The 26,682-nt window shown below is 41.3% G+C and overlaps 3 protein-coding genes across 3 annotated transcripts; 2 read left to right on the forward strand and 1 right to left on the reverse strand.

Annotated features, from left to right (window-relative positions):
- The first annotated feature begins 929 nt into the window (after positions 1 to 929).
- LOC139070351 (threonylcarbamoyl-AMP synthase-like) lies at positions 930 to 2,451 on the forward strand. The gene is made up of 6 exons (XM_070552435.1): positions 930 to 1,035; positions 1,132 to 1,241; positions 1,323 to 1,514; positions 1,596 to 1,758; positions 1,847 to 2,012; positions 2,120 to 2,451. The coding sequence occupies exons 1-6, from the start codon at positions 972 to 974 to the stop codon at positions 2,226 to 2,228; spliced, it is 804 nt and encodes a 267-aa protein (XP_070408536.1). The 5' UTR covers positions 930 to 971; the 3' UTR covers positions 2,229 to 2,451.
- Positions 2,452 to 18,343: 15,892 nt separating this feature from the next.
- LOC129156265 (cis-aconitate decarboxylase-like) lies at positions 18,344 to 21,386 on the reverse strand. Its single transcript, XM_070555859.1, has 6 exons — positions 21,369 to 21,386; positions 20,980 to 21,034; positions 20,697 to 20,884; positions 20,513 to 20,605; positions 19,870 to 20,075; positions 18,344 to 19,369 (listed from the first exon to the last, which is right to left on the reverse strand). Exons 1-6 carry the CDS (start codon positions 21,384 to 21,386, stop codon positions 18,442 to 18,444), a joined length of 1,488 nt encoding a protein of 495 aa, XP_070411960.1. The 3' UTR covers positions 18,344 to 18,441.
- Positions 21,387 to 21,696: 310 nt separating this feature from the next.
- LOC139072255 (uncharacterized) lies at positions 21,697 to 24,475 on the forward strand. The gene is made up of 5 exons (XM_070555873.1): positions 21,697 to 21,705; positions 21,768 to 21,841; positions 22,386 to 22,549; positions 22,635 to 24,134; positions 24,217 to 24,475. Exons 1-5 carry the CDS (start codon positions 21,697 to 21,699, stop codon positions 24,318 to 24,320), a joined length of 1,851 nt encoding a protein of 616 aa, XP_070411974.1. The 3' UTR covers positions 24,321 to 24,475.
- The last annotated feature ends 2,207 nt before the right edge of the window (positions 24,476 to 26,682 follow it).

A 26,682-nucleotide genomic window follows, 5' to 3' on the forward strand; every position in this document is an offset into this window, starting at 1 on the left:
TGTAAAGTGAAAGGCAGTGATGTCACCTGTAAGTATGCTGCTGTGTGACAGAGTGGGGAATTCTCAGTAACTCCTCCTTTACACAAACAGATCATATTTAAGGCAAACCTTCGTCCCTCCTTCAGCACAACTCAGCTTTCCATCAGTCTGAACAACTTCAACAGGTAAAACTTTGTTCTTTCTTTTATTGCCGACAGGAGTAAATATTTTGTTTCTGCATGTCACCCATCAAAGATCCTTAAACCTGTAGCTAGATTATTATATACTCTGCTTTGTAGATTGAATCAGACCTAAATCTGCATAAAGGATGCTCCCTGACAAGAGTTTATTTATAAATATTAAAACTATTATTGCAATATCCTGTAGTTTTTCAACAATATGAAAATAACAGTAATGTTAGGGGTATTATTCTATTGATAAAATTGTTTTCATTTAGAATAAATTCTTCCTCTTCAGAGAGCCTGTTAGAGGAGCGTCGTAATAAATGACTTTTACATTAGTTACATGACAAGAGTGGCTCAGCCTACTTATGACAGGCAAGGACCGTTTTATGTTATATTATGTTATATTATATTATATTATATTATATTATATTATATTATATTATGCTCAATCTTTCATTGGTTCCTTTTAAAATTAATATATTAATGTTGTTGTTGACGATTACCATTTTAGACTTTTATCATAAGTTTGGATTGTCTACAGAAACACCATGGCAGCAGACGGGTTTCCTGCCAGTTTCTACGGAGAACCAGGAGTATTAGGAATGTTAACACTCCAGGCAGCCTATGGATTCACAGCTGGAAGCGTTGCTTTACTGGTCAATAATGCCTTCCTCATGCTGATTGGTAAGGTCTAGTATCTGCTTTCAGCGCTGGAATTCACAGTTTTTATTCATTCATAATTTTGTACTTTTGTTTCTTCTGTTAGCTGCTTATAGGAACGTGGTTCTGTTGTTTCTAACAACAATCATGGAGGTTGTTCTTGTCTGCTTCCTTCTCTCCACCCTGCACAGACTTCCATACCAACTTGAAAGTGAGTTAAAACCGCCTGTTATAAACTTTATGTATTTACGATACTGACTCTCATCAGAACAAATAATGTCTAACATCCAGAAACGATGCATTGCAGTTGCCATGCTTGCATTGGTATCCATCATTTGCTTTTATGGCACCTTGGCTTCACTGATGAACTGCATCTTCTCACAAAGAGTCATCCCAATGGGTCCTCCCATAATAAAGGTAATGACCGAAGTTTAGATTGGCCTACCTTTAAGAATCAGCGTGAATAATTAATAAAAATGTGTGTGTGTTTTGTTTTAGGAAAAAGTGAAACAGGAAGCTTGTGACGAGCCGTCCTGTCCGGTGGCTAGCTCGGGTCTCACCAGCGGTCTGTTGAAGATAGCTCGACTTCTCGAGGACGGGGGTGTGTGTGGTATTCCCACAGATACTGTGTACGCTCTGGCTGCTTCCTGCAAGAATCCTCAGGCGATAGAAAAAATCTACAACATTAAAGTAAGAAGATAGAGGAGGCTTGTTTAACAGCAATATACATTTTCATGAAGTCACCATCTTGTTGAATTGGACCTTTTGCAGGACAGACCTGCAGAGAAGCCTATATGCATTTGCATCTCCAGTGTGGAACAGCTGGTTGCAGCCAGGCCTCCTTTCAGCCCTCTGCTGTGGGAGTTCATGAGGAATGTGTATCCTGGAGGCATCAGCTGCATAGTCAGCAAAGGAGACTGGCTTTACAGACTAGGTCAGCAGTGTAGAGTGTTTGAATGTTGAGTGGCAGAATTCTGTATCAGTTTTCAGTTTTTACGTGAACTTTAACCTCATTTCTGTAGGAGTTGGACCTGCTTATGACCGTGTTGGTACCAGAGACAGCATCATGATCCGTGTCCCAGACCACACCGTGACCTGCCACCTATGTGACATCACTGGACCCCTGGCCATAACATCAGCCAATCCCAGTGGAGAATCAGACAGCACCCACCACAGCATGGTCATTAAGTAAGAGTCTCCTCAAAGAAGTTTAATGAAAACTAACAAACAACACATCTCTAAAACTTTTAGCACCATGCACTAATTACTGTTTCAAACTGCTTCTTTTGCTGCAGTCGCCTGGGACACAAGATCCAAGGAGTACTTTGTGATGGTGACTCGAATGAAGTAGTTGCTTCAACTGTGGTCAACTGCCTGAGGATTGATGAAGGTAAGGGGCCATGATTTCTTCCTACTGGGGCTGTTTAAGGTCAAGTTTCTAACTGAAGCTCTTCTAACCTTCGTTCAGGAGTCATCACCATTGTGAGAGAAGGCTGTGTCCCTGCTATCAAAGTCCAACAGATCTTTGACAGACTGAAGAACTCCATGATTTGAGTGTCTCTTAGCGAAGACTGTCTACCTGGCTGATCACGTTCAAGTCAACTTGTCTAACCCAAGCTGTGCTTTGCTTTTCATACTGACAAACAACAAAAGAGGGAAAAAGAAAACTAAAGATGTGTGTTTATATGGATGTAACTTTTGTGTCTTAGTGGATGCATAGATAGATGGCTAATTCAAAAGTCATCTTAAACTGCATGAACTCCACAATGTTTTGGACTATTTATATATTTATTGTTATATTTATTTTCAAAATATATCAACACAAACAATTTGAATCTGTAAATAAATAGTTATGCTTTTTAATTTATAATGTTTGAACTCATTGTAAAACAGAAAGAATGTCTTTGTGTGGTTTCTGCATTGAAGCTCTCTCATGCATTAATTTATTTGTGCAATAAAAACAACTAAAGTTTATTAAGGCTTGCATCTTTAAATAATTACTAAATGTTTTCTAGATGAATGCATTCTCTCCCTCAATACATCTTTATTCAGATATTCAGATAAAACAATAACAACAATGGTGTTTAAAAGCTTGACATAAATAGATATATTTTTGAACAATTACTAATTAAGCACTTGAAAGCGTCTAGTTATTTGTCAGAGGTCATTAGCAGCTCAAGAACTCTGAAACAATTCAACCATCTAATTTTATTATGAGCTCTTTAAATATGGGGATCCCTTGTTTAATCAATACATTTGCAGTGGTCTCTAGTAGTAATGAAGGCCTTGTAAGTCGTACTCTGGGGAAACAGAGCTCAGGAACAGTTTCAGGAAGTAGAAATGAGCCACATCAGAGTTGAGGATTGGCCTGAAGTAGCTAATGCTAACGGTTAGCTTAGACTGTTGGACAGATTGTCTGCTGTTTCCTGGACCCTAAACCAACAACAGCCTTCCCTGTCGTGAGTCAAGATAGACGAGTCCATGAATGCTACGTGACATTCTCTCTCTCTCTCTCTCTCTCTCTCTCTCTCTCTCTCTCTCTCTCTCTCTCTCTCTCTCTCTCTCTCTCTCTCTCTATATATATATATTTATATATATATATATATATATATATATATATATATATATATATATATATATATATATATATTTATATATATTTATATATATATACAGATGCTGGCCAGTAAATTAGAATATCATCAAAAGGTTGAAAATATTTCAGTAATTCCATTCAAAACGTGAAACTTGTACATTATATTCATGCAATGCACACAGACCAATGTATTTCCGATGTTTATTACAATTAAATTTGATATTTATAGGTGACAACCAATGAAAACATCAAATCTGGTATCTCAGAAAATTAGAATATTCTAAAGGCCAATGAAAAAATGTTTGTTTCTCTAATGTTGGCCAACTGAAAAGAATGAACATGAAAAGAATGTGCATGTATAGCACTCAATACTTAGTCGGGGCTCCTTTTGCCTCAATAACTGCAGTAATGCGGCGTGGCATGGACTCGATCAGTCTGTGGCACTGCTCAGGTGTTATGAGAGCCCAGGCTGCTCTGATAGTCGTCTTCAGCTCCTCTGCATTGTTGGGTCTAGCGTATTGCATCCTCCGCTTCACAATACCCCATAGTTTTTCTATGGGGTTAAGGTCAGGCGAGTTTGCTGGCCAATCAAGGACAGGGATACCATGGTCCTTGAACCAGGTGCTGGTGGTTTTGGCACTGTGTGCAGGTGCCAAGTCCTGTTGAAAGGTGAAGTCTGCATCCCCATAAAGTTGGTCAGCAGCAGGAAGCATGAAGTGCTCTAAAACTTCCTGGTAGACGGCTGCATTGACCCTGGACCTCAGGAAACAGAGTGGGCCAACACCGGCAGATGACATGGCACCCCACACCATCACTGACGGTGGAAACTTTACACTGGACCTCATGCAACGTGGATTCTGTGCTTCTCCGCTCTTCCTCCAGACTCTGGGTCCTTGATTTCCAAAGGAAATGCAGAACTTGCTTTCATCAGAAAACATAACTTTGGACCACTCAGCATCAGTCCAGTCCTTTTTGTCCTTGGCCCAGGCGAGACGCTTCTTGCGCTGTTTCTTGTTCAAGAGTGGCTTGACACACGGAATGCGACACCTGAATCCCATGTCTTTCATGAGTCTCCTCGTGATGGTTCTTGAAGCGCTGACTCCAGCTGCAGTCCACTCTTTGTGGATCTCCCCCACATTTTTGAATGGGTTTGTCGTCACAATTCTCTGCAGGGTGCGGTTATCCCTAGAGCTTGTACACTTTTTTCTACCACATTTTTTCCGTCCCTTCGCCTGTCTGTTAATGTGCTTGGACACAGAGCTCTGCGAACAGCCAGCTTCTTTAGCAATCACCTTTTGTGTCTTGCCCTCCTTGTGCAAGGTGTCAATGATTGTCTTTTGGACAGCTGTTAAGTCAGAAGTCTTCCCCATGATTGTGGTGCCTTCAAAACAAGACTGAGGGACCTTTTAAAGGCCTTTGCAGGTGTTTTGAGTAAATCAGCTGATTAGAGTGGCAGCAGGTGTGTTCTATATTCAGCCTTTTCAGAATATTCTAATTTTTTGAGATACCAAATTTGGAGTTTTCATTAGTTGTCACTTATGAATATCAAATTTAAATGTAATGAACATTGGAAATACATTGGTCTGTGTGCATTGCATGAATATAATGTACATGTTTCACGTTTTGAATGGAATTACTGAAATATTTTCAACCTTTTGATGATATTCTAATTTACTGGCCAGCACCTGTATATATAAATATATATAATCTTTTCTTTTCTTTCTTTGAATATATATATTCACTTCTTTTCCGGCAGTCACAGAGAACAGACGCTTCTCTTTTTGCTCCCTTATCTTTTTTCCCAAGGCTCTTTGTCTTGTCTACCCACAGAGCGCTTCTCTGCACCTCTTCTGAAAACCCCTATTTTTTAGGAATGAATTTGATAAATTGGTCACTCAACGCAATTGATAAGATTTTTTCATTAATGAGAACGGAGCAGGGGGCTCCCACTTGCCCGCAAAGGACACACCCGGCAGGATATATGATGGATTCCTGGAAATAGTGGAAGATCGTATGCCTCTCCCAGCCGTCCATTGAGGATGTCGTAGACTTGTGGATGTTTGGCCTGATGATCACTGGATTACTTCTGATTGGAGTGGAAGGATGTCTGGTTCCCTGGAAATTTGGGAAGACGGGAGCGATTGGAGGGCGACCCGCACCCACGGAGAGCACCGTCCTTGTGGAGACCTCACAGACTGGGATGCTACTTGATGTGAATCGCAAGCTGGACAATGTTCTAGCTGCGATACCGAAGTTAGTGCGCAAAATGGATGTCATCTCGGAGAGGGTCACTGGACGGTGTGGAGATGTTTAAAACCTAAATTGGCTTCACTGGAGGACTTGAATGATCAGTTACAGACTGAAGGCAGAGGGGAAAATTATCTCAGCCTGACCCAAACAAAGTCTTGTTATCCGAATCTGACGCCATGGCAGCCTTGAGATGCCAACAAAAAAAACCCCACGAAGGAATGCAGACAGATGCTGTGAAAACCCGACCTACCCCCCACCACCACCATCTACCACCATCTACTCGACTAGAGTTCGCCTGATTACCAAAGCTCGCTTCTCAGGTGACCCAGTTGGAATAGGCTGTTTAATCTATCTTGTTTCTTAGAAGACTTCTTTCTCTCTTCGATGCCATGACTATTATTGTCCCTAACAGACGTCCATCCATCCATTCATCCACTTTAACATTCACATTTACAATATTATGTACAAACAATTAAATATATTTGTAGTATACATTATCAACCGATACAGGAAATTACTCACTTGTAACTGATGTCTGTACTTTCCTCAGGTACCATAGTCTAGATAAGGAACAGCTGTTTGAAAAGAGACATAATGGTCTGTGAAAATTCCTTGTGGGGAAAATGTGGAATTTCTAGTTTCAGGTTGTTTGTTCTTCTGGCCTCGTGTTGCTGGGTCGTCTCAACCATATCTCAGACATCTCTTGTATTGTTGAATGAGTTGAATCGGCTTTCTGAGGGGGTGGTTGACTTGACAAAGATTTCTATGACAGCATTGTCCCTTGTTCTTCTGAGTCACTTCACAGCAGATGTGAAAAACATCCTGTATCCGTAGGACTTTCCAACCACTGGGAGGAATTGGTGAAACGAGACTCCATATTGAAAGATGATAAACATTTTTTAATAAGACACTGATTGGGTTAGACTTCATTTAAAAAACTTGCCTATGCAGCAAAACTGTTATGTAAGAATGTATTAGTAATCTGAATAGGCAATGTGTGAACTGATTGTGTTTTTCTATTAATTAGGCATTTCTAGATGTATTCAAAAATTATAAATAAAAGTCCCTGGAAGCTTCTTATAATTTTAAAGTTGAAGGGAACATTTCCACATGTTGCAGAGTTTTGAACAAATACTGAACATTACCGGTTGCTGGAGTCTGTTTGTTTAAAGAAAACTTTCGCTGTCACACGGAAAAGACAAAAGGGTTATTTTAACTATGCTTCTCATGTCAGTTCTCTTGTTCGCTCTTCCTTCTTCCACCTCAGGAACATTGCTAAGCTGAGTCCCATTCTGTCCTGCTCTGAACTTGAGACTGTTATCCACACCTTCATCTCCTCGCGCTTAGACTACGGCAACTCTCTTTTCACGTGTCTGAGCAGAACCTCCCTGAACCGTCTACAGGTGGTTCAGAATGCCTGTGCTCGGCTTCTGACCAAGTCCTCCAAGCACACCCACATCACCCCGCTTCTCCTCCAGCATCAACAGCTACCAGTCAACTTCAGGGTTCATTTCAAGATCCTAGGTCGTGTCTATAGGGCCTTACATGGACAAGCACCATCTTACATTGGTGATCTTCTCAGTCCCTACACCCCCAGCAGGTCCCTGAGGTCCAGTGATCAAAGCCTACTGGTTGTGCAGTGGAACAAGCTAAACACCAAAGGTGACAGATAATTTGCTGCTGTGGTCCCCAGACTCTGGAACTCTCTCCCTTTGAGCTTGAGATCAGTGGACTCAGTGGTCTCCTTGAAAAAGCAACTGAAAACTCACCTGTTCAGGGAGGTTTTGGTGTGACCTTCACCACCCTCTCCTTGTTCTGCTCTTTCTACCTATTCCACCTTCATCAGTATCCACTGATTTCCCTCTTTCTTTTTTACTCTCTCTCTCTGTCTTTACACTTTTTAATCAAAATTGTCTATTATTTGCTCATTTTAAATATACCTATAATAATTTTCTAAATTCTTTTTATATTTTACATTTTTTTTTGTTTTTTGAAGCGCCTCGTGATTTTTATCTTGAGAGGCGCTATAGAAAAGATCTTTTCTTCTTCTTTACTCATTCAGTAGAAAGACTGCAGGACAGTTTCACCTAAAACACTTTTAACTACTTAATATTTAATCTGTTATTGCAACTGGTAACTTAACAAGGAAAAGCGTTTCCAGGCTGAGGGATATTTGTTAGCAACTTCCTGTTGGAGGCTGACGTAAAACAAATCTTGTAAATGGAAATGCTCCTGTAATTATAGATCCTCTCAAAGTTTCAGTCAAAGACCAAACAGAATGAGAAAAGTGTTTCACACGTGTGTTAGCTAATGGTTTCCAAGAGGAGGAAAGTCTTTGTCAGTTCCGTAGATCTACTGAAAGGGAACCAGTTTTATTTTTCTGCAGCTGGTTTCCGAATGACACCGGTACTTGTGGGAAAGTGTTTACTGAAAACCGTAGGATTTCTGAAGTAGCAGTAAAAGAGCTGTGTTTGAGAACAGGGCCAGCCAGAAATCTCAGGGAGTCATTAAAACTTTATCATATTTGTATAAGTGGTGACACATCATACATCAAAGCACAGTAAAAAATGACCATGAAATTTACATAAAAAATGGTGTAAATACACAACAGAAAAGTACTGTAATCTGAAAAACACATTTTCTGTTGTAATCACAGTAAATGTTTGAAAAATCAAAAACAATATGTTTATGTAATATTTACATTAGCAAAATTCTGATTAGCCAAACTTGACCAAAACTCATAACATTGTGGTTTATTAAAACAAGAATTACTTCCCAATTAATTCAGTTTCTAGCTGACTCTTGAACTGGCCAATTCAGGAACAAGCATCTTCCAGACATCGCTTTTGATATACAGTCAAAGCCTCTTTGCACACTGTAGGCTGACACAGCCAGACGGCTCTTTTAAGAGCCAAACATCCGCTACACACAGACACAGGAGGAGGAGAGTGAGCATGCGCTGACGGCCGATCACCGGATACACGGCAGCATTTGAACCTGATGGCAGCTCGTTAACAAACATCCACAAACAATTAAGACACATTTTCGCCTAATTTATTTACTGACAATGCAAAAAATAATCTGGTAAGTATAACTCACTCAATCTGGAGGTAAGTGAAGAAAATTCAGAAAGTTTACTAAATTATATTGACGAAGTTTTTGAGTTATTCGTCATGGGTCCGAAGAAATCAGCAGCTGAGGCTGAAACACCTGCTGGGACCAAGAGGAGCCCTCCTCAGGACTCGTCTGAGGCCTCATATCCCCGGAAGGACGTATTAGAATTATTAGATTCTATAGATAAACGGCTTCTGGGATTTGAGGGGCGACTTCATCTGCTCGAGGTTCTTCACCAGGAGTTTCAGAACCTCCGAACATCTATGGAGTTCAGTCAGGAACAGGTTGAGCGGCTCGCTGCTGAGAACGCGTCTCTGCGGGAGTCCGTTTCTTCCCTGGAAGAGGGAATGACGCGGATCACCCAGGACAACAAAACTCTGAAGGAGACGGTTTTGGACCTTCAGGCCCGTAGCATGAGGGATAATCAGGTGTTCGCAGGTCTGCCGGAGCAGACGGGAGGGGCGGAGAACTGCGAGCATACAATCAAGAACTTTCTCCAGACCGAAATGAAGATACCCGAAGAAACGGTACAAAAGATCACATTTCACCGGGTACATCGCCTTGGATCTAGACGAGTGGACAGCAGAAGACCTCGTCCCATCGTGGCTAAATTTGAACATTTTAAGCAGAAGGAGCTTGTTAAAAGTCACGGAAGAGAGCTCAAAGGGAAAGATTTCAGTGTGAATGATCAGGTCCCGAAGGAAATTCTGGATCGGCGCAGAGTCCTCTTTCCGCTGCGTAAAAAGTTTATCCAGGATGGGAAGAGGGCTGTCATCTCGGTGGATAAGCATTATGTGGACAATAAGCTTTACAAGGAGCGAGGAGTGACAGACTGGCTGTATTAGCCCAACATCAGGTCAGACATTTATTATTCTTATCAGGATTCACTGGGTTTGATCACGTCAGGATTAAACAGCTGCTAAATCCGTTTTCTAGATGATAAGATCACCTGTTCATCACCACCTTACACCCCATCACCTCCTCTTTTTAGTTCTTTCTTCTTTTTTAACCTGTATCTGTACTTTCCCTTCCTCTTTACCCGCTTCTGTACCTTTACACCTGTATGGCACAACCACACAACTTTCCAACACTGCGTCAGACTCCACACACACACACACACACACACACACACACACACACACACACACACACACACACACACACACACACACACACACACACACACACACACACACACACACACACACACACACACACACACTGACAGGCAACAACATTAACATCCATTACTGTAACAGAACAATGGTTATGATGGGGCAGTGTGATACAAGAAGCTTCTCAGATCTCTGCTGGGAACTTTCCAGTAAACATATTTTTGCATCTATGTTTTTTTTCAGTTCCCTCCCTGCAATCCCAAAACATGTATTTTAGAGTAATTAGGAGTCTAATTTAATCTATGATCATGTCTCTGTGTCAGCTCTGTGTTGTCCTGTTGTTCAGGTGTTATTAGTCTCTCTCCTGGTTAATACTGGTATGAGCTCCGTGACTCTGAACTGGGCAAAGTAAGGACAGAAAATAGCTCTGAACATTTTTCATATTAAACTGGTCAGTGAGTCATTTGTAAGTTTCATAGTTAAACAGCCTGGAAGTGTACGCCACCACATTTAAAACAGCTTTTATTTTCAGTTAAAATTAGATCACATTTACAAAAGTAATAATAAAAAATTATACAATAAATAAAATATATTAATATAATGTATTTTGTAAAATGTATTTAACTTTCTGTAAAGTTTAGATACACCCTCAAATAACAGGTAAGTTCAGTCGATTTCAAATGAAGACTTTTTAAATTTTATTTAGTTTCAGTTGTTGGCTTTTTATGACATAATGAGTACTTTTTTATACATACATGTACATTTATTGAATCAAAGACAGATACATAAACAAATACTATTTTAAGTACATTAAACAGCTTTTAAATGTCACTGAGATCATCTAATATAAAGTATATGTGTTTCACTAGGCTCTGTGTGCTCATGGTAAAACACCAGCAGTCATGAATAAATACAAAGGTTAACAAAGAAATTATAATTTACTTGAACACATGAATGTAATGCCTCCTAATCCCCTGGAAAACGTTACATTTTACTTTCCACATCTAAGCATGTTCACGGCTTATTTACGTTATGAAACAAGATCCACTATAAATGTAAGAAAGTGCTTTTATGTTTGTAACAAAGCTACTTTTTCAACCATATAAAACAGCAGGGTTGTTCATATGTTTCAGAGACAATTCAGTTCATCATCATAGTTAGTAACTTAAATCAATGAGATGGTGATAAACACAGAAAAGACTTTGATGAACGACTGCTGCCAGCCACATGGTTGATCCTTCATGAGCTTTTGTTGGAGAAATGATTGAACTGGTCTTCTCCACAAGCCAACATTGTTGCATGAAACTTCCTGGGTCGATCAGGATCCTAGCAGCAGAACCAATCAGAAACATGATCATATAAAGAAGGTCAGACGTTCTAAAATACCCTGAAGAGATTAGTCTCTTCTCTCTTGTAGCTCTGCTGGAGTTCAGCCATCTTTGTTAGATCGTCTCACTGCTGAAGCCTCTGAAAGGTTTGGATAACTAATCAGACAAAGAAAAGATCAGTTTTGGAAACATTCATTCAGTCTTTATCTCATAAATGTAACAATAAATCCTGCCATGCCCAGTTTTCCCAATTGGTTTTTGAGAAAAGACCAATAAAACACTCACTACCTCCCTGAATTTAATTATAACGGAAAAGCCACTAAATTGTTTTAAAACTTTCCTGTCATTTAATTATAACACATGCACAAAATAAAAACTCTTGTTTCTTTTAAAAAGAAAACATGATAAAACTATAGAAATGAGTATTTTCAGGTGCAAATCTAAACTTTTCTTCTAGGCTACAGTGACAGCAGAAAACAGCTGGCTCTGTCCGTACCTGTCTGCTCAGTCTTTTCTCGTGTTCTGAGTCTGGACTCAAACACACGAGGCTCAGATTTTATACTCGCCGGCATCCTCTGGAAATGCCCGCTCTTATGCCAGCTGGAGTCATGTCACATATTTCCAGTAAGACAGAATCGAAGAGGAGAATCCGTGCAGTGATGTATCTATTGTTACAACATTCTGGTGTGTGGAGCCTATTCAAACATTTTTGTTCTCTCAGGTAACGAGAAATCTTTTGTTTTAATCAGCTGTGTTCTTTCCGAGTGTTGACTTCCCGCCCTTTTTCTGTACAAGGAAGCAAGGGGCTTGTACGTTTGCTTTGGTCAGAAGAACTCAGGATGACATCATCAGTAACTTGTCTGAATGATGACAGCACACAGGGCAGAACAATAATCAGATGAGATTATTATCAGATGTTGCTCAGGAGAAAATAAAGTGTTTTTTATGGAGAAGTGAAAATAAAACAAAACAAATGTGAGAAAGACTAAAGTAACTGGGAAATGACTTTCTTCCTTTCCTGTCCAGAGCTTGGGTGAACGTTCAAACCCTGCAGCTACGTCTTCACATGAGTGCCTTTAAACAGATGACTCAGACTTTACCAAGAGACCAAATATTAATGTTATGCTTTTCTTTTCAGAAGTGTTGTTAGACTTGAGTTCAACTCAAACCTGAAGGATTAACCAGTAATTTACAGGCAACAACAATCAGTAGAACACCAGTCAGATGGAACAGAACTTACAACCATAAATCTGACACAATTAGTTAGTTTGTTCAGGTAAAGATGTAAAAGAACTTTTAAAGAAGGCCGAAAAAGAGTTAAATGTCCTCAAATCTTGGTTTGATGTAAATAAATTATCACTGAATATAAAAAAATAAAATTTAAAATTCAAATTCAAATTTTATTTGTCACATACACATTCATACACAGTACGAAATGCAGTGAAATGCCTTACACAACTGCTCGTGACCTAAGAGTTGAAAATAAAAAAAAACTGTACTGTAGATAAAAAGGACGACACATGATGGACAGTAGTTCCAGATTTGGTGTGCAGGAGCGTGTCAAAGGAACAACGTTCGCACTGTTGCACCAATTGTTGTTCACCATTAAACACATGCCGCCTCCCCTTGACTTCCCTGAGTCCCGTGTCCTGTCCATGCAGTGAACCGAGAAGAACTCGGCCGGCTGGATGGCGTAGTCCGGCACCGCTGGGGTCAGCCATGTCTCAGTGAAGCAGAGGAGATTGCAGTCCCGAATGTCTCTCTGGAACTTTATCCTGGCCCTGAGGTCATCAAGCTTGTTCTCCAGTGACTGGACGTTGGCGAACAGGATGCTAGGCAGAGGTGTGCGGTGTGCACGGGCTCTCAGCCTGTTCCTGGTGCCGGCACGTTTCCCTCGAGGCCACCGCTTCACGTCGCGTCTGTTGTTCTCCCTCAAGATCTCACTCGGCCAGCTCAGATCTGGAGTCAAAAACCCCGAACTGTGAGTATATTGTACACCAATAGAAACAAGAGTGGCACTGTCATACCTAATGTACCCAATGGTGATTAATTTAACGATTTTAGAACGCAAAAACAAACTTTGAAAAAACCAAAACAAACAAAGAGGTGGTCGGAGCAATCGTGACGGCAGCCGACCTCACGGCGCCATCTTGGAGGCGTTGTGATTGACTCTAATTTATTCTGGCAACATCATTTAAATTATATAAAAGGAAAAATTGCAAAATCTTTGGGTCTATTGTATAAAGTGAAAGACAGGCTAAACTATAAGGCCTTACGTTTAATATACTGCTCACTAATACAACCTTACATGTCATATTGCATAGAAATATAGGGTTCAACTTTTAAGACATATAAATTAAATTAAAACTATACAAAAGAAAACTATTCGAGTTATAAACTAGAGCAATTATTATGCTCATAGTGATCCGTTGTTTTTAAAATCACAGATTATGAAAATAGAAGATCTAAATTATTATAAAATAATGCAATTCATGTTTAGAGCAAAATTATCATTTCTGCCAGAAAATATGCAAATGTTTTTTTGAAAAGAGTGAAAGTAAATATGATTTAAGAGGTATATGTATGTTTGTTGTACAAACAGCTAAAAAGGGTATCAGAAGGAGATGTATCTCTGTAATGGGAGTAAAATTTTGGAATGAAGCTAAAATAGAATTTAAATTAGCAACTTCACTTTCAGTTTTTAAAATACTTATCAGTAAAAATATTTTTGAAGAGTATTAATTTGATGTTGGTGGATGGGATTGTGTTTTCTTTTTATCTTTTTGGTTATTGGCACATTGAGGGAAACTGAAAAATTGATTTGTAAGTAGGTTAGGCAATTCTATAAGCTTTTGCTTCTACCTAAACCTGTTCAGTTATGAGATACTAAAATAGATACTATATACACATATATGAATGTATACGTTGTGGAGGAATGGAAATATATGTATCTATTTGTATGATATGTTACTGTTTACATTAATTATTTTTATGATGACTGAATAAAATATATCATTCATTCATTCATTGGAACAATTACTCACAGAAACATCTACTAAACCATGAAGACACAAATAAACGTACTTTAACTGAAGCAAGAAGGTAAAGGTCACAGTTCGCTAAAATGTTCGTTTTACCGCGGGCGTCGAAAAGCAATGCTCTGGCACATCGCGTCTGAAACAAACGCTTGGTCACCCGTAATCAGTTTTAGATGCTTTTGGGTGTGAGAACGTGTTGCAGATAACCTCAAGGCAGCTGTTAAAAGACATCTACACAAAAGAGATGAAGCTGTTTTGTTGAGATTTATGAGGAAAAAATTCCCAACAGGAAGTTGGGACTAACTAACTAACTAACTAACTAACTAACTAACTAACTAACTAACTAACTAACTAACTGATTAAAAACATCTGTAGAACATTTGTAGCGACAGTGGCAGAGGAGTTGAGTGTCCGCCCCATAACCAGAGGGTTGCAGGTTCAACTCCCATCTGTTGCAGCCATTGTGTCTGCTTTCACCTTCAGGCAGCCACAGGAGGGCACTAGGAAGATGCTAATCACAGCTCCCTCTAGGAGCTGCTGTGGCAGGTGTGTTTTCCACACACCTGCACTCCATTTTACCAACTACAACCAGGAGGATAAAAGGAGAGGAGGCCATACCCACCTTCCTAATCTTCATTACTGGCCTCCTCATCTCCTGAGATCCTCCTGTGCTCCAGTTAACCTCCATCATTACCATCATCATCCTCAGCTACTGTGTCTCCTGTCCACCCTCCAGCATTATACCATAAGCTGCATCTCATTCTTCTACCCAGACTCCATTCAGAAGTTCCCTACGGTTCACCACCTGCTCTACAGTTACCCATCTCTGGCCCTCACCTACTCTAGCACCACTGCAGCTCCACCTCTTTTATGCTGATGATCAAAGGGATCTCCTGACCGCAAAGCGTAGTGAGCGTTTCGATGCTGCATCAGTGAGGTGAAATCACCACAGCACACGATGAGTGGAGTGCGTCAGGAACGATTAAAAGACAGAATACCAGAGGATTTAAACAGATACGAATGATCATGTGTTAATAATAATGTTTTGTTGAGCCACTTTGTGAATGTATCGTGGGCCGGACGCAGCGCGCGCACCAACGATCAGCACTCTGTGTCCTCTCCGCTCAACAGAATCCCGCTACGCTGAGAGTCCATAAATATTGTAATAAAGGTAGAAACTGGATCTTTCCCTGAAAGATATAGACCCCATAAGTCGATCCCTGCTCCTGGATGAAAAACAGGACACTTTATTCCATGTAGGAAACCCTGCCGGACGTCCCAAACAGAGAGTGAAAAGTGGACATGTCCGGGGAAAAGAGGACGTCTGGTCACCCTATTTAATACGTCATTCTGTGGAGCTTTTCTGATCTGACGGATCACCACAAAAGCCTGAGAGATGGTGGACAGAATCAGCCCAGACTCACAGTTGAAGTTCAGGGGAAGGGCAGAAACATGGAGACACAATATAAATTGTTATCACATTTTTGGCTGTTTCCCTTTGGTTATTCCTTTAACACAGTATTTTGTAAATGCAAAGGACTTCACATCTTTTTAGGCCATGTTTAACTGTTACGAATCCTGGGCTCCTGCACCTTGAATGGCCCAGTCCTGCTCCCTCCATGCCATTCAGGACCTTGGACAGGTCCTCATCAGGCTGGCCTCCACCTCTGCCCGCCTTCGCTGTCCCAGCTGCATACAATCAACTAATGAAGACCGATGGTTTAAAGGACTGCAGCTTTCAGTTCTCGTGGAGAGACTCACAGCTTAACACCCTGTCTTTCTCTCCTTGGTGTGGATCTTTGTGGACTTACGGTTTCGATTTGGATGAAAAACTTTTATGATTGTGATAATTAGAATAGATAGTTCTTTTCGTTTAATCCTCAAATAATTATTAGCCGTTTTCGTTTAGTGATCCATTTTTTGTCTGCTCTAGTGCTTGAATGTCAGTTCATTTCAGCCTTAGAGCTCGCTTTAAGTGTTGCTAGTAGGAATAATATTTATCATAGTGTAGCGTTATGAATATGCCATTTCTGCCCTTAACAGCTGCCCTTTGACACAGTGACAGTGTGCATAAATTGCCAAGGTCGTGCGCTTGCTTCTGATGTTTACATTCCAGCAAAGAAGACAGAGGAAGGACGAAGAACGCTTTTCATTAGTTAATCAAAGAACTTTATTTTTAATAAAACTAATCAAAACAACTGTTGGTCAATAATAATCAGGTGACCGATCTGTGAAATCACAATGTTATGATTTATGTGTTTAATGAATAACAGGACATTGTTCACTCATCCAATCAGAACTTCCTTTCTGATACGTGGCAGAGTTCTGTGGTGTTTAGTTAATCTGTCTACTCCGATGCGCTGGGAACCATCAACAACTAAGCTTAATAAAACAGAACAACGCCATTTTAATTTAGTTCAACGGAGTTTCAACGCAGTTCTAACCAAGTACTCAACCAGCTCTCAAATCCTTCTGATGTCCATCATTGCTAAGTGCAGTACAGACTGGCCAGCTGTATTTTCTACTTTTAAGCTGAGAACTGTCAAGCTGGAAAATTCTGTTGTTTTATCAATAAGACGACGGTTCCTTCAGAATAAAAGCTGAACTCTCTGACCCAAAAAGGGGTGGTCTCTACGTGACGCTGAAAACCTGCCATTGTACCAGGAGACGATCCATAGACTGGTTTGTCGTGCTGCCGACGCTGTTTCACCAGTTCCAGCATCAAGGAGGGTCCGAGGACCTGGCATCTGGATATAACACGGAGGTCTCCGCACGGTACGTAGATCGGCATAGATAGGGTCTCATGTCTTCCTCCTGAAGTCCCTCATCGGTCAGTTAGGAGCGAACAACATCTCGCACTCAGACTCGCCTCCACCAGATGGAGATTCTGAACTGACACACACACCGTTTGTCTCAGGTGTTTTGAGTTTTCTCCATCGCCTTCGTTAGTTATATCCGAGTGTAATTGCGTTTTGACATTTTTCCAGTCAAGGACTGAGTAATTGTGTTAGCCCTGTGTTAATAAAAATACATTTTATTTACACTCCCCCTTTCTCCGCACCAGTATGTTACCCCTCTACCACAATGTCTAACAACATCAGGGTTTGTAACATTAACCCTGAAGTTTCCATTGATATTAACTAGGCCCTATAAAAATAAAAATGTTTTAAGTCTAGTCTTAAAAGTAGACAAGGTGTCTGCCTCACGGACAAAAGCTGGGAGCTGGTTCTACAGGAGAGGAGCCTGATGGCTAAAAGATCTGCCTCTCATCCTATTTTTAGATATTCTGGGAACCACCAGTAAACCTGCATACTGAGAGCAACGTGCTCGGTTAGGAACGTATGGAACAATCAGGTCACTGATGTATGATGGAGCTTTATATGTGAGAAGAAGGATCTCAAAATCTATTCTGAATTTAACAGGCAGCCAATGTAGGGAAGCTAACACAGGAGAGATATGATCTCTTTTCAATTCTCATCAGAACTCCTGCTGCAGCATTTTGGACAAGCTGAAGACTTTTAACTACATTCTGTGGACTTCCTGAGAGTAATGAATTACAGTAATCCAGTCTTGATGTAATAAATGCATGAATTAGTTTTTCAGCATCACTCCTGGAAAGGATGCATCTAATCTTAGCAATATTCCAAAGGTGAAAAAAGGAAATCCTACAAACCAGTTTAACGTGAGATTTGAATGACATGTCCTTGTTGACGACACCACACACACACACACACACACACACACACACACACACACACACACACACACACACACACACACACACACACACACACACAGGTGACTTTATGACCATGTGTTTTACATGTTTAAAACACTTTATTATGTACACATTTTGAGAAAAGGTTGCAGGAAACACATTTTCATAGATTAACAATATTAATATAAAAACAGGCATTAAACAATAAATATGACTCACACACACACGAGTCATGTTTTTATCTGAATTTTGTTACGATAAAAACAGAATTCAATACCAAAAGACAATCTTGAACAATAGAGGAAACATCAGCTTGAGGAAAACTCCAGAGGAAAAACATGACAGAATGTTTTTTTCCAGTCTACACTAAGCAGATCATTTCAGAACATTAATATAAAAATAATATTATTCTTATTTCTATGCTGAAGGATTGTTGGGTTATTGTTCAGTGTAATTGATCACTGCAGCTGTGAGAGAAGAGCTCCACAATCATCCAGCCTGTCCAGCTCCTCCACCACCTCCACCAGCCGCTCCACCTTCTCTGATGGCAGCACCACCTCTGCGTTGCTTCTGAACTTCTTCCTCAGGCTCTCAATTGTCAGCGGGTTGCGCCAGTGGCCGTAGAAGGTGTCACAGCGGCCCTTCAGGATGTCTCCTCCAACTAGAGTCACCTGGACTTCTCCGTACATGCGGTTGAAATTGGCGGGGTTGTCCTCAGGATGCTCCATGCGAACACGGCTCAGCAGGAAGTGCAGCTCTGGGCGGCTCATGGCGGGCGGGCTGAAGGACTGCACGGTCACCTCACCGTCCAGCAGAGCGCTGCAGGCGTTAAACTGGAAGGAGTGGCGTGCCTCGTGCTCTGACTCGGGAAAAGGCCTGTTGATGTATTTAGACTTGGGGACTCTGAGCAGGATGTCCTGGACCTGATGTGGGGACACCTGTCCTAGACCATGTCCCACAAGGAGCTCATGGACCGCAGCTGCAGCATCAGCTACCCAGTGCATCCCCAGATGGGCAGGAAAACGCTTAAAAGCCATGTCCTGCTCCTCTAACAGGAACACATGTCCACCATCATCAGGTGACTCTAAAGGCTGAGGAACATAATCTTCATAAAAGGCGCTGAAGCCCGCCACTCCTGCAACAGCATCCAAGACCAGAGGACTGGCCTCTAGGCCTCTGGAGGCCAGCAGAGCAGCTTCAAGCCCCAAACGAGAGGCGTTGCCGATGTGAAGGGGCTTGGACTGAGTGGCAGCATTAGCCATCGGAGCTCCAGCTAGAGAAGCTGCTATAGCCAAGGCATGACTGCACTGAGACGGATCCAGAGACAGGAGACGAGAACAGGCTGCTGCACTTCCCATAGGACCCACCACAGTGGGAGGATGGAACCTGTTCACACACACACACACACACGCACACACACACACACACACACACACACACACACACACACGCACGCACGCACGCACGCACGCACGCACGCACGCACACACACACACACACACACACACACACACAGTTCAGTTAGGACATTTATTCTGTTGTAACTGAAACAATCACTGATCTGCATCACCACTTAAGAACGTTTCTATTGGTTGAATCTTTAGAACAAGATGAATTGATTTAACTTGTTTCAGGTCACCTGAGTTTCTAAAACACCCACCAGATGAAGGGTTTGGTTTGTGCTAATTCTGTTAACGTTACACCAAGAGCCCCTGCTGTTCCTACAGTAAGCATCATTACACTGCCATCACTAAAACGGCCTCTTACACCTCAGTGCTGAGATCAGCACAGTCAAACAAGGACGTCTTTAAACGAACGTGTTCATGAAGATCGTGCTAAAACCAGACTTTCTGGTTCAAGCTTGACTTTTGCTGTGAGGCACTGACCTCTTGGGAATGCTGCGTGCTTCATTAGAGAACCTCATCAGACGGCCCTGGATCTCAATGCCGACATTGAAGGCCAGTAAGAAGTCCAGACCGCTTGGTTTGCTGTTAGCCGGCATCATGTCACTGAGAGCAAACAAAGCTGGGAGAACAGCTCCTGAGGGATGAGTGGCTGGATGCCACGTGTCGTCAAAGTCCATGGAATGAGTCTGGAAGCAACCAGAGTTTGTGTCTCATCATACTGAAGCTGAAAGGAGTCAGAATAATAACTTTTTCTGTGAGGGTCATAACTAGATCAGAACCCAGCTATGAACACCTTGCCTGTGCCGTGTCTGAATGATCCACTTCTTTATGTTTTTTTTTCTGAAGTGAACACTGACATGTTTTCTGTTCCTGGTGTGTTTTCAAAAGAAAAATGACTTTCATTCCTAAATCAGGCCATCGAGGGGGAAGAAAGTAGCTTCTTTGGAAATATTTGATGGGAAACTTTAAGGCCAGCTCAGCTGATTTTATTTCTATATCCTAACCCTGTGGTCTTTGGGAGCCACGCTGCACCAACAGCTGAGAAAAGCTGTTTATACAAAATGTTTCCACTGATGTTTATGTGGTTATTTATATATGGTTGTTTTCCACGTATGTTTCTCACCGCTACTCCATTAACGAAAGCTGCCAGTGTTGGGGAGAGTCTGATCCCTCTGCGTCCGTACACAGAGCTGATGTGATCCGGAGCATACATGTGCTAAGAACAAACACAGAAACAACCCTACATTCACTCATCTGTTCTGGACATATTTGGGTTGGACCTGACTCAGACTTTCACTTTGCCTCACCTGGCAGAACTGAAGAGCCAGCTCAAACACATCTGTCCTGCTCCCTATCAGTCCGACCCCGATGCTGTCCAGCACCATCCTTTTGCTGCGATGGAGCACAACCGGAGACAAATGCTGAGGCTTTATTTCACTGATGAACTTCCCAAAACTGGCTGTGACCGTATCTTCTGGGGCTGGGTGCTTCTGGACTGCAGGAATGAAAAGATAAAAGTTGATTAATAAAGGTTATTAATTAAGGTTATTATTATTATTATTTTTAATCAAAGTCAGCATATCTGTTTACCCTCCACTGCAGTGTTATGCAGTCTTCTGGCAGCCCGCACTGGTCTGATGGTTTTCTTTGGGACAAAACAAAAATCAGAACAAAGCATTTCAGTTATTTTTCACATCTCAGGATGACTACAGGCTGATGAGTTCCTGCATTAACTTGTTCACGTCTTTAATCTAATGTTTGTGTTTGAAAGAGCCAGTGTAGAGGTGTAACAGGTGTTTCCCAGCATGAGTGTTCTCCTCAACAATTAGCAGGAGTTATTTTATAGTTCCCTGCCTTGGCTGCACTACAAACCTCTACTTTTAGATATTTTTATGACTTCTTTATTTGAAAAGGACTTAAAACCATCACTTTTAGAGTCTGAAAACTGACTAAAAGCATAAATATGTCTGTAATCTTACCTGTAGCGTGGAGAACATGACTTCAACTTTCTGTCACAATGATCTTGTTTCTTGTTTCTCTTGGATGCAGCAGCTGAGCAGTGAAGGATGCTGATGCTTTTGTGGCTGAAAATCCACCTGCCTTATATAGTCCAGGACTTACAATGACCGGAAACACCAAAGGAGCAGGAAGGACAGGTTCCTTTTGCAATCCTGTATCACATCAGAATGAGGCTTTTCCACCCGGGTCATTATCTGTGGTGTAACGTTCACCATCATCAATAGCCTTGAGGGGGAGGAAGGAGAAAGAAGGAGGAAAAGCCACTTTTGTGTAAAGTGAAAGGCAGTGATGTCACCTGTAAGTATGATGCTGTGTGACAGAGTGGGGAATTCTCAGTAACTCCTCCTTTACACAAACAGATCATATTTAAGGCAAACCTTCGTCCCTCCTTCAGCACAACTCAGCTTTCCATCAGTCTGAACAACTTCAACAGGTAAAACTTTGTTCTTTCTTTTATTGCTGACAGGAGTAAATATTTTGTTTCTGCATGTCACCCATCAAAAATCCTTAAACCTGTAGCTAGATTATTATATACTCTGCTTTGTAGATTGAATCAGACCTAAATCTGCATAAAGGATGCTCCCTGACAAGAGCTTATTTATAAATATTAAAACTATTATTGCAATATCCTGTAGTTTTTCAACAATATGAAAATAACAGTAATGTTAGGGGTATTATTCTATTGATAAAATTGTTTTCATTTAGAATAAATTCTTCCTCTTCAGAGAGCCTGTTAGAGGAGCGTCGTAATAAATGACTTTTACATTAGTTACATGACAAGAGTGGCTCAGCCTACTTATGACAGGCAAGGACCGTTTTATGTTATATTATATTATATTATATTATATTATATTATATTATATTATATTATATTATATTATACAGTCATATTAAAATTCATATATAAATGTTGTTGTTGAGGATTACCGTTTTAGACTTTTATCATATGTTACCTGTACTGACTGGATTGTCTACAGAAACACCATGGCAGCCTCAGACGGTTTTCCTGCCAGTTTCTATGGAGAACCAGGAGTGTTAGGAATGTTATCCAATGGGATCAGCGCATTCCTTGTACTTCTACAGAACTTCAGCACAGCTCACACTGGCATTAAACCAGTTGGAGTGGAGAACATACTTGCAGGTAAAACTCTTGACATAAAAACAAATATCTATTCATATATAAACCTGTGAAGGTGGCTTACAGCAGTTTCTAACACTTCTTCCAGGTGTTCATCTCATCCTGATTGGTGGTTTGTGCCAGCTGGTGGCTGGACTGCTCTCCTTTAGAAAGTACGATCACCTGAGTGGCACTGCCTTCATCGGCTACTCTGCCCTTTGGGGTAGCTATGGGGCGACCAGAATCTACTATGGTGCTTTATTTAACAATCAGACTATACCACCAGTGTCAGAGCACATGTTCAATGGTTCAACCACCAACATCATGGTCAACACTTCTCTTCAAAACTCAACACAGTGCCACTTATGTGTGTCCATAGAAGAGTCAGCCATTGCTGGTCTGATCCCTTATATCCTTCTGTCCTTTATCCTGGCATTTTGCTCTGCCACGGTCAACTACATCATGCCTTTTGTTTTTGGAGCCATCACGGCCACTTTGATCTTTGAAGCAGCAGCTCTGGTGACAGGCCCTTGGGCTCTGGTGGTCTCTGGGGTTCTGGAGCTGCTCATTTTGATCTTTGCCATCTATGGTTCAGCTGCTCTACTCATCAAAGGGCTGACTCAACGTCTAGTTCTTAAAGGCTTTGGGACCCCCCTCTTTAATGTTCTCCTGCTAGGAACCACCAACTCAACAGGTGCTCAGAAACCTGGTCAAGAGAAGAAGAAGAACACAAAATATGCAGAGCCCATGGCCTTGGGTTTCTTCTGTGACTCTATTGCTCCCTTCATCGTTGCCTTCTACAGCTTTGGGTACATGAAATCGTTTGGTTTAGGAGTTGCATGGGTATCAATCATCTCAGTCGCCCAGCTGTTCTCCAGCTACTACGCTCATTTGCGCCAGGATAGCTACCACACTACAAAATTTGGGATTCATGCCATGTATTGGCTGATCAAGGCTTGGGATGAGTTTGTGGCATCTGCCCTGATTGTGGAGCACAGTCAAGTTGTTGCTGGTAGGGAAGCCATGGTGGGAGACTGGTTCTTTGTGGTGGCCGGCTTGGTGCTCTGTGTGGGAAGCCTGAACATGGACACTCTGGAGCTGATCCACAACTTGCTCTTTGTTCTGCTCACAGTCTCAACAATCCCCCAGATCCCCCTGCAGGGTTACTACATCTTCTTTGGTGTAGCCTGCTCTCTCTTCACTGCAGTCTCAGTCTACGGTACCTTCTCACGCCTCATAAACACCATCGCAGAGAAGTCTCTAATCCCTGTGGGACCACAGCCGGTCTCCTCCGAGCAGCTGAAGAGAGCTCTGATGTGTAGAAGATCTCAACAGGGAGAACAAAAAGAGCTGCCCAACAGTGACCAGGCCTCAGATGCTCTGTTTTATCTCACCAACGGGGTTGCAGCACTTTCAGCTCTTCAATCAGAAGTGTCAAGTGGGAACCCTTCATTCCTTCATCTGACTGTCCCCTGGGTCCTCATCTCTGGAGGCATCATTCAGACCTATGTCAGCAGGCTACAAGTCACCGGAGAGGGCCGGTTTGGATCAGTCATCTCATCCATCTACGTGGTTGTATGGGCAACATGGACGTGGTTTCGATTTGCAGGTATGTCAGCATAAAGTATGAGCAAAATACATTTTTCTGTCTGATTTGAACAAAATTCTCATCAGGAGTTATTGTTCTACAGGTTTTCAGCTTCAGCTCCCCGTCCTGGCAGCCTATGGATTCACAGCTGGAGGCGTTGCTTTACTGGTCATTAATGCCTTCCTCATGCTGATTGGTAAGGTCTAGTATCTGCTTTCAGCGCTGGAAATCACAGTTTTTATTCATTCATAATTTTGTACTTTTGTTTCTTCTATTAGCTGCTTATAGGAACGTGGTTCTGTTGTTTCTAACAACAATCATGGAGGTTGTTCTTGTCTGCTTCCTTCTCTCCACCCTGCATAGACTTCCATACCAACTTGAAAGTGAGTTAAAACCGCCTGTTATAAACTTTATGTATTTACGATTCTGACTCTCATCAGAACAAATAAAGTCTAACATCCAGAAACGATGTATTGCAGTTGCCATGCTTGCATTGGTATCCATCATTTGCTTTTATGGCACCTTGGCTTCACTGATGAACTGCATCTTCTCACAAAGAGTGATCCCAATGGGTCCTCCCATAATAAAGGTAATGACTGAAGTTTAGATTGACCTACCTTTAAGAATCAGCATGAATAATTAATAAAAATGTGTGTTTGTGTTGTTTTAGGAAAAAGTGAAACAGGAAGCTTGTGACGAGCCGTCCTGTCCGGTGGCTAGCTCGCGTCTCACCAGCGGTCTGTTGAAGATAGCTCGACTTCTCGAGGACGGGGGTGTGTGTGGTATTCCCACAGATACTGTGTACGCTCTGGCTGCTTCCTGCAAGAATCCTCAGGCGATAGAAAAAATCTACAACATTAAAGTAAGAAGATAGAGGAGGCTTGTTTAACAGCAATATACATTTTCATGAAGTCACCATCTTGTTGAATTGGACCTTTTGCAGGACAGACCTGCAGAGAAGCCTATATGCATTTGCATCTCCAGTGTGGAACAGCTGGTTGCAGCCAGGCCTCCTTTCAGCCCTCTGCTGTGGGAGTTCATGAGGAATGTGTATCCTGGAGGCATCAGCTGCATTGTCAGCAAAGGAGACTGGCTTTACAGACTAGGTCAGCAGTGTAGAGTGTTTGAATGTTGAGTGGCAGAATTCTGTATCAGTATTCAGTTTTTACGTGAACTTTAACCTCATTTCTGTAGGAGTTGGACCTGCTTATGACCGTGTTGGTACCAGAGACAGCATCATGATCCGTGTCCCAGACCACACCGTGACCTGCCACCTATGTGACATCACTGGACCCCTGGCCATAACATCAGCCAATCCCAGTGGAGAATCAGACAGCACCCACCACAGCATGGTCATTAAGTAAGAGTCTCCTCAAAGAAGTTTAATGCAAACTAACAAACAACACATCTCTAAAACTTTTAGCACCATGCACTAATTACTGTTTCAAACTGCTTCTTTTGCTGCAGTCGACTGGGACACAAGATCCAAGGAGTACTTTGTGATGGTGACTCGAATGAAGTAGTTGCTTCAACTGTGGTCAACTGCCTGAGGATTGATGAAGGTAAGGGGCCATGATTTCTTCCTACTGGGGCTGTTTAAGGTCAAGTTTCTAACTGAAGCTCTTCTAACCTTCGTTCAGGAGTCATCACAATTGTGAGAGAAGGCTGTGTCCCTGCTATCAAAGTCCAACAGATCTTTGACAGACTGAAGAACTCCATGATTTGAGTGTCTCTTAGCGAAGACTGTCTACCTGGCTGATCACCTTCAAGTCAACTTGTCTAACCCAAGCTGTGCTTTGCTTTTCATACTGACAAACAGCAAAAGAGGGAAAAGAAAACTAAAGATGTGTGTTTATATGGATGTAACTTTTGTGTCTTAGTGGATGCATAGATAGATAGCTAATTCAAAAGTCATCTTAAACTGCATGAACTCCACAATGTTTTGCATTATTTATTTATTTATTGTTATATTTATTTTCAAAATATATCAACAAAAACACTTTGAATGTGTACATAAGTTTTTATGTTTTTTTAATTTATAATGTTTGAACTCACTGTAAAACAGAAAGAATGTCTTTGTGTGGTTTCTGCATTGAAGCTCTCGTGCATTAATTTATTTGTGCAATAAAACAACTAAAGTTTATTAAGGCTTGCGTCTTTAAATAATTACTAAATGTTTTCTAGATGAATGCATTCTCTCCCTCAGTACATCTTTATTCAGATCTTCAGATAAAACAATAACAACAATGGTGTTTAAAAGCTTGACATAAATAGATATATTTTGAACAATTACTAATTAAGCACTTGACAGCATCTAGTTATTTGTCAGAGGTCATTAGCAGCTCAAGAACTCTGAAACAATTCAACCATCTAACTTTGTTATGAGCTCTTTAAATATGGGGATCCCTTGTTTAATCAATACATTTGCAGTGGTCTCTAGTAGTAATGAAGGCCTTGTAAGTCGTACTCTGGGGAAACAGAGCTCAGGAACAGTTTCAGGAAGTAGAAATGAGCCACATCAGAGTTGAGGATTGGCCTGAAGTAGCTAATGCTAACGGCTAGCTTAGAC

This window comes from Nothobranchius furzeri, chromosome 1 (assembly GCF_043380555.1).
Source record: "Nothobranchius furzeri strain GRZ-AD chromosome 1, NfurGRZ-RIMD1, whole genome shotgun sequence".
NCBI lineage: Eukaryota > Metazoa > Chordata > Actinopteri > Cyprinodontiformes > Nothobranchiidae > Nothobranchius > Nothobranchius furzeri.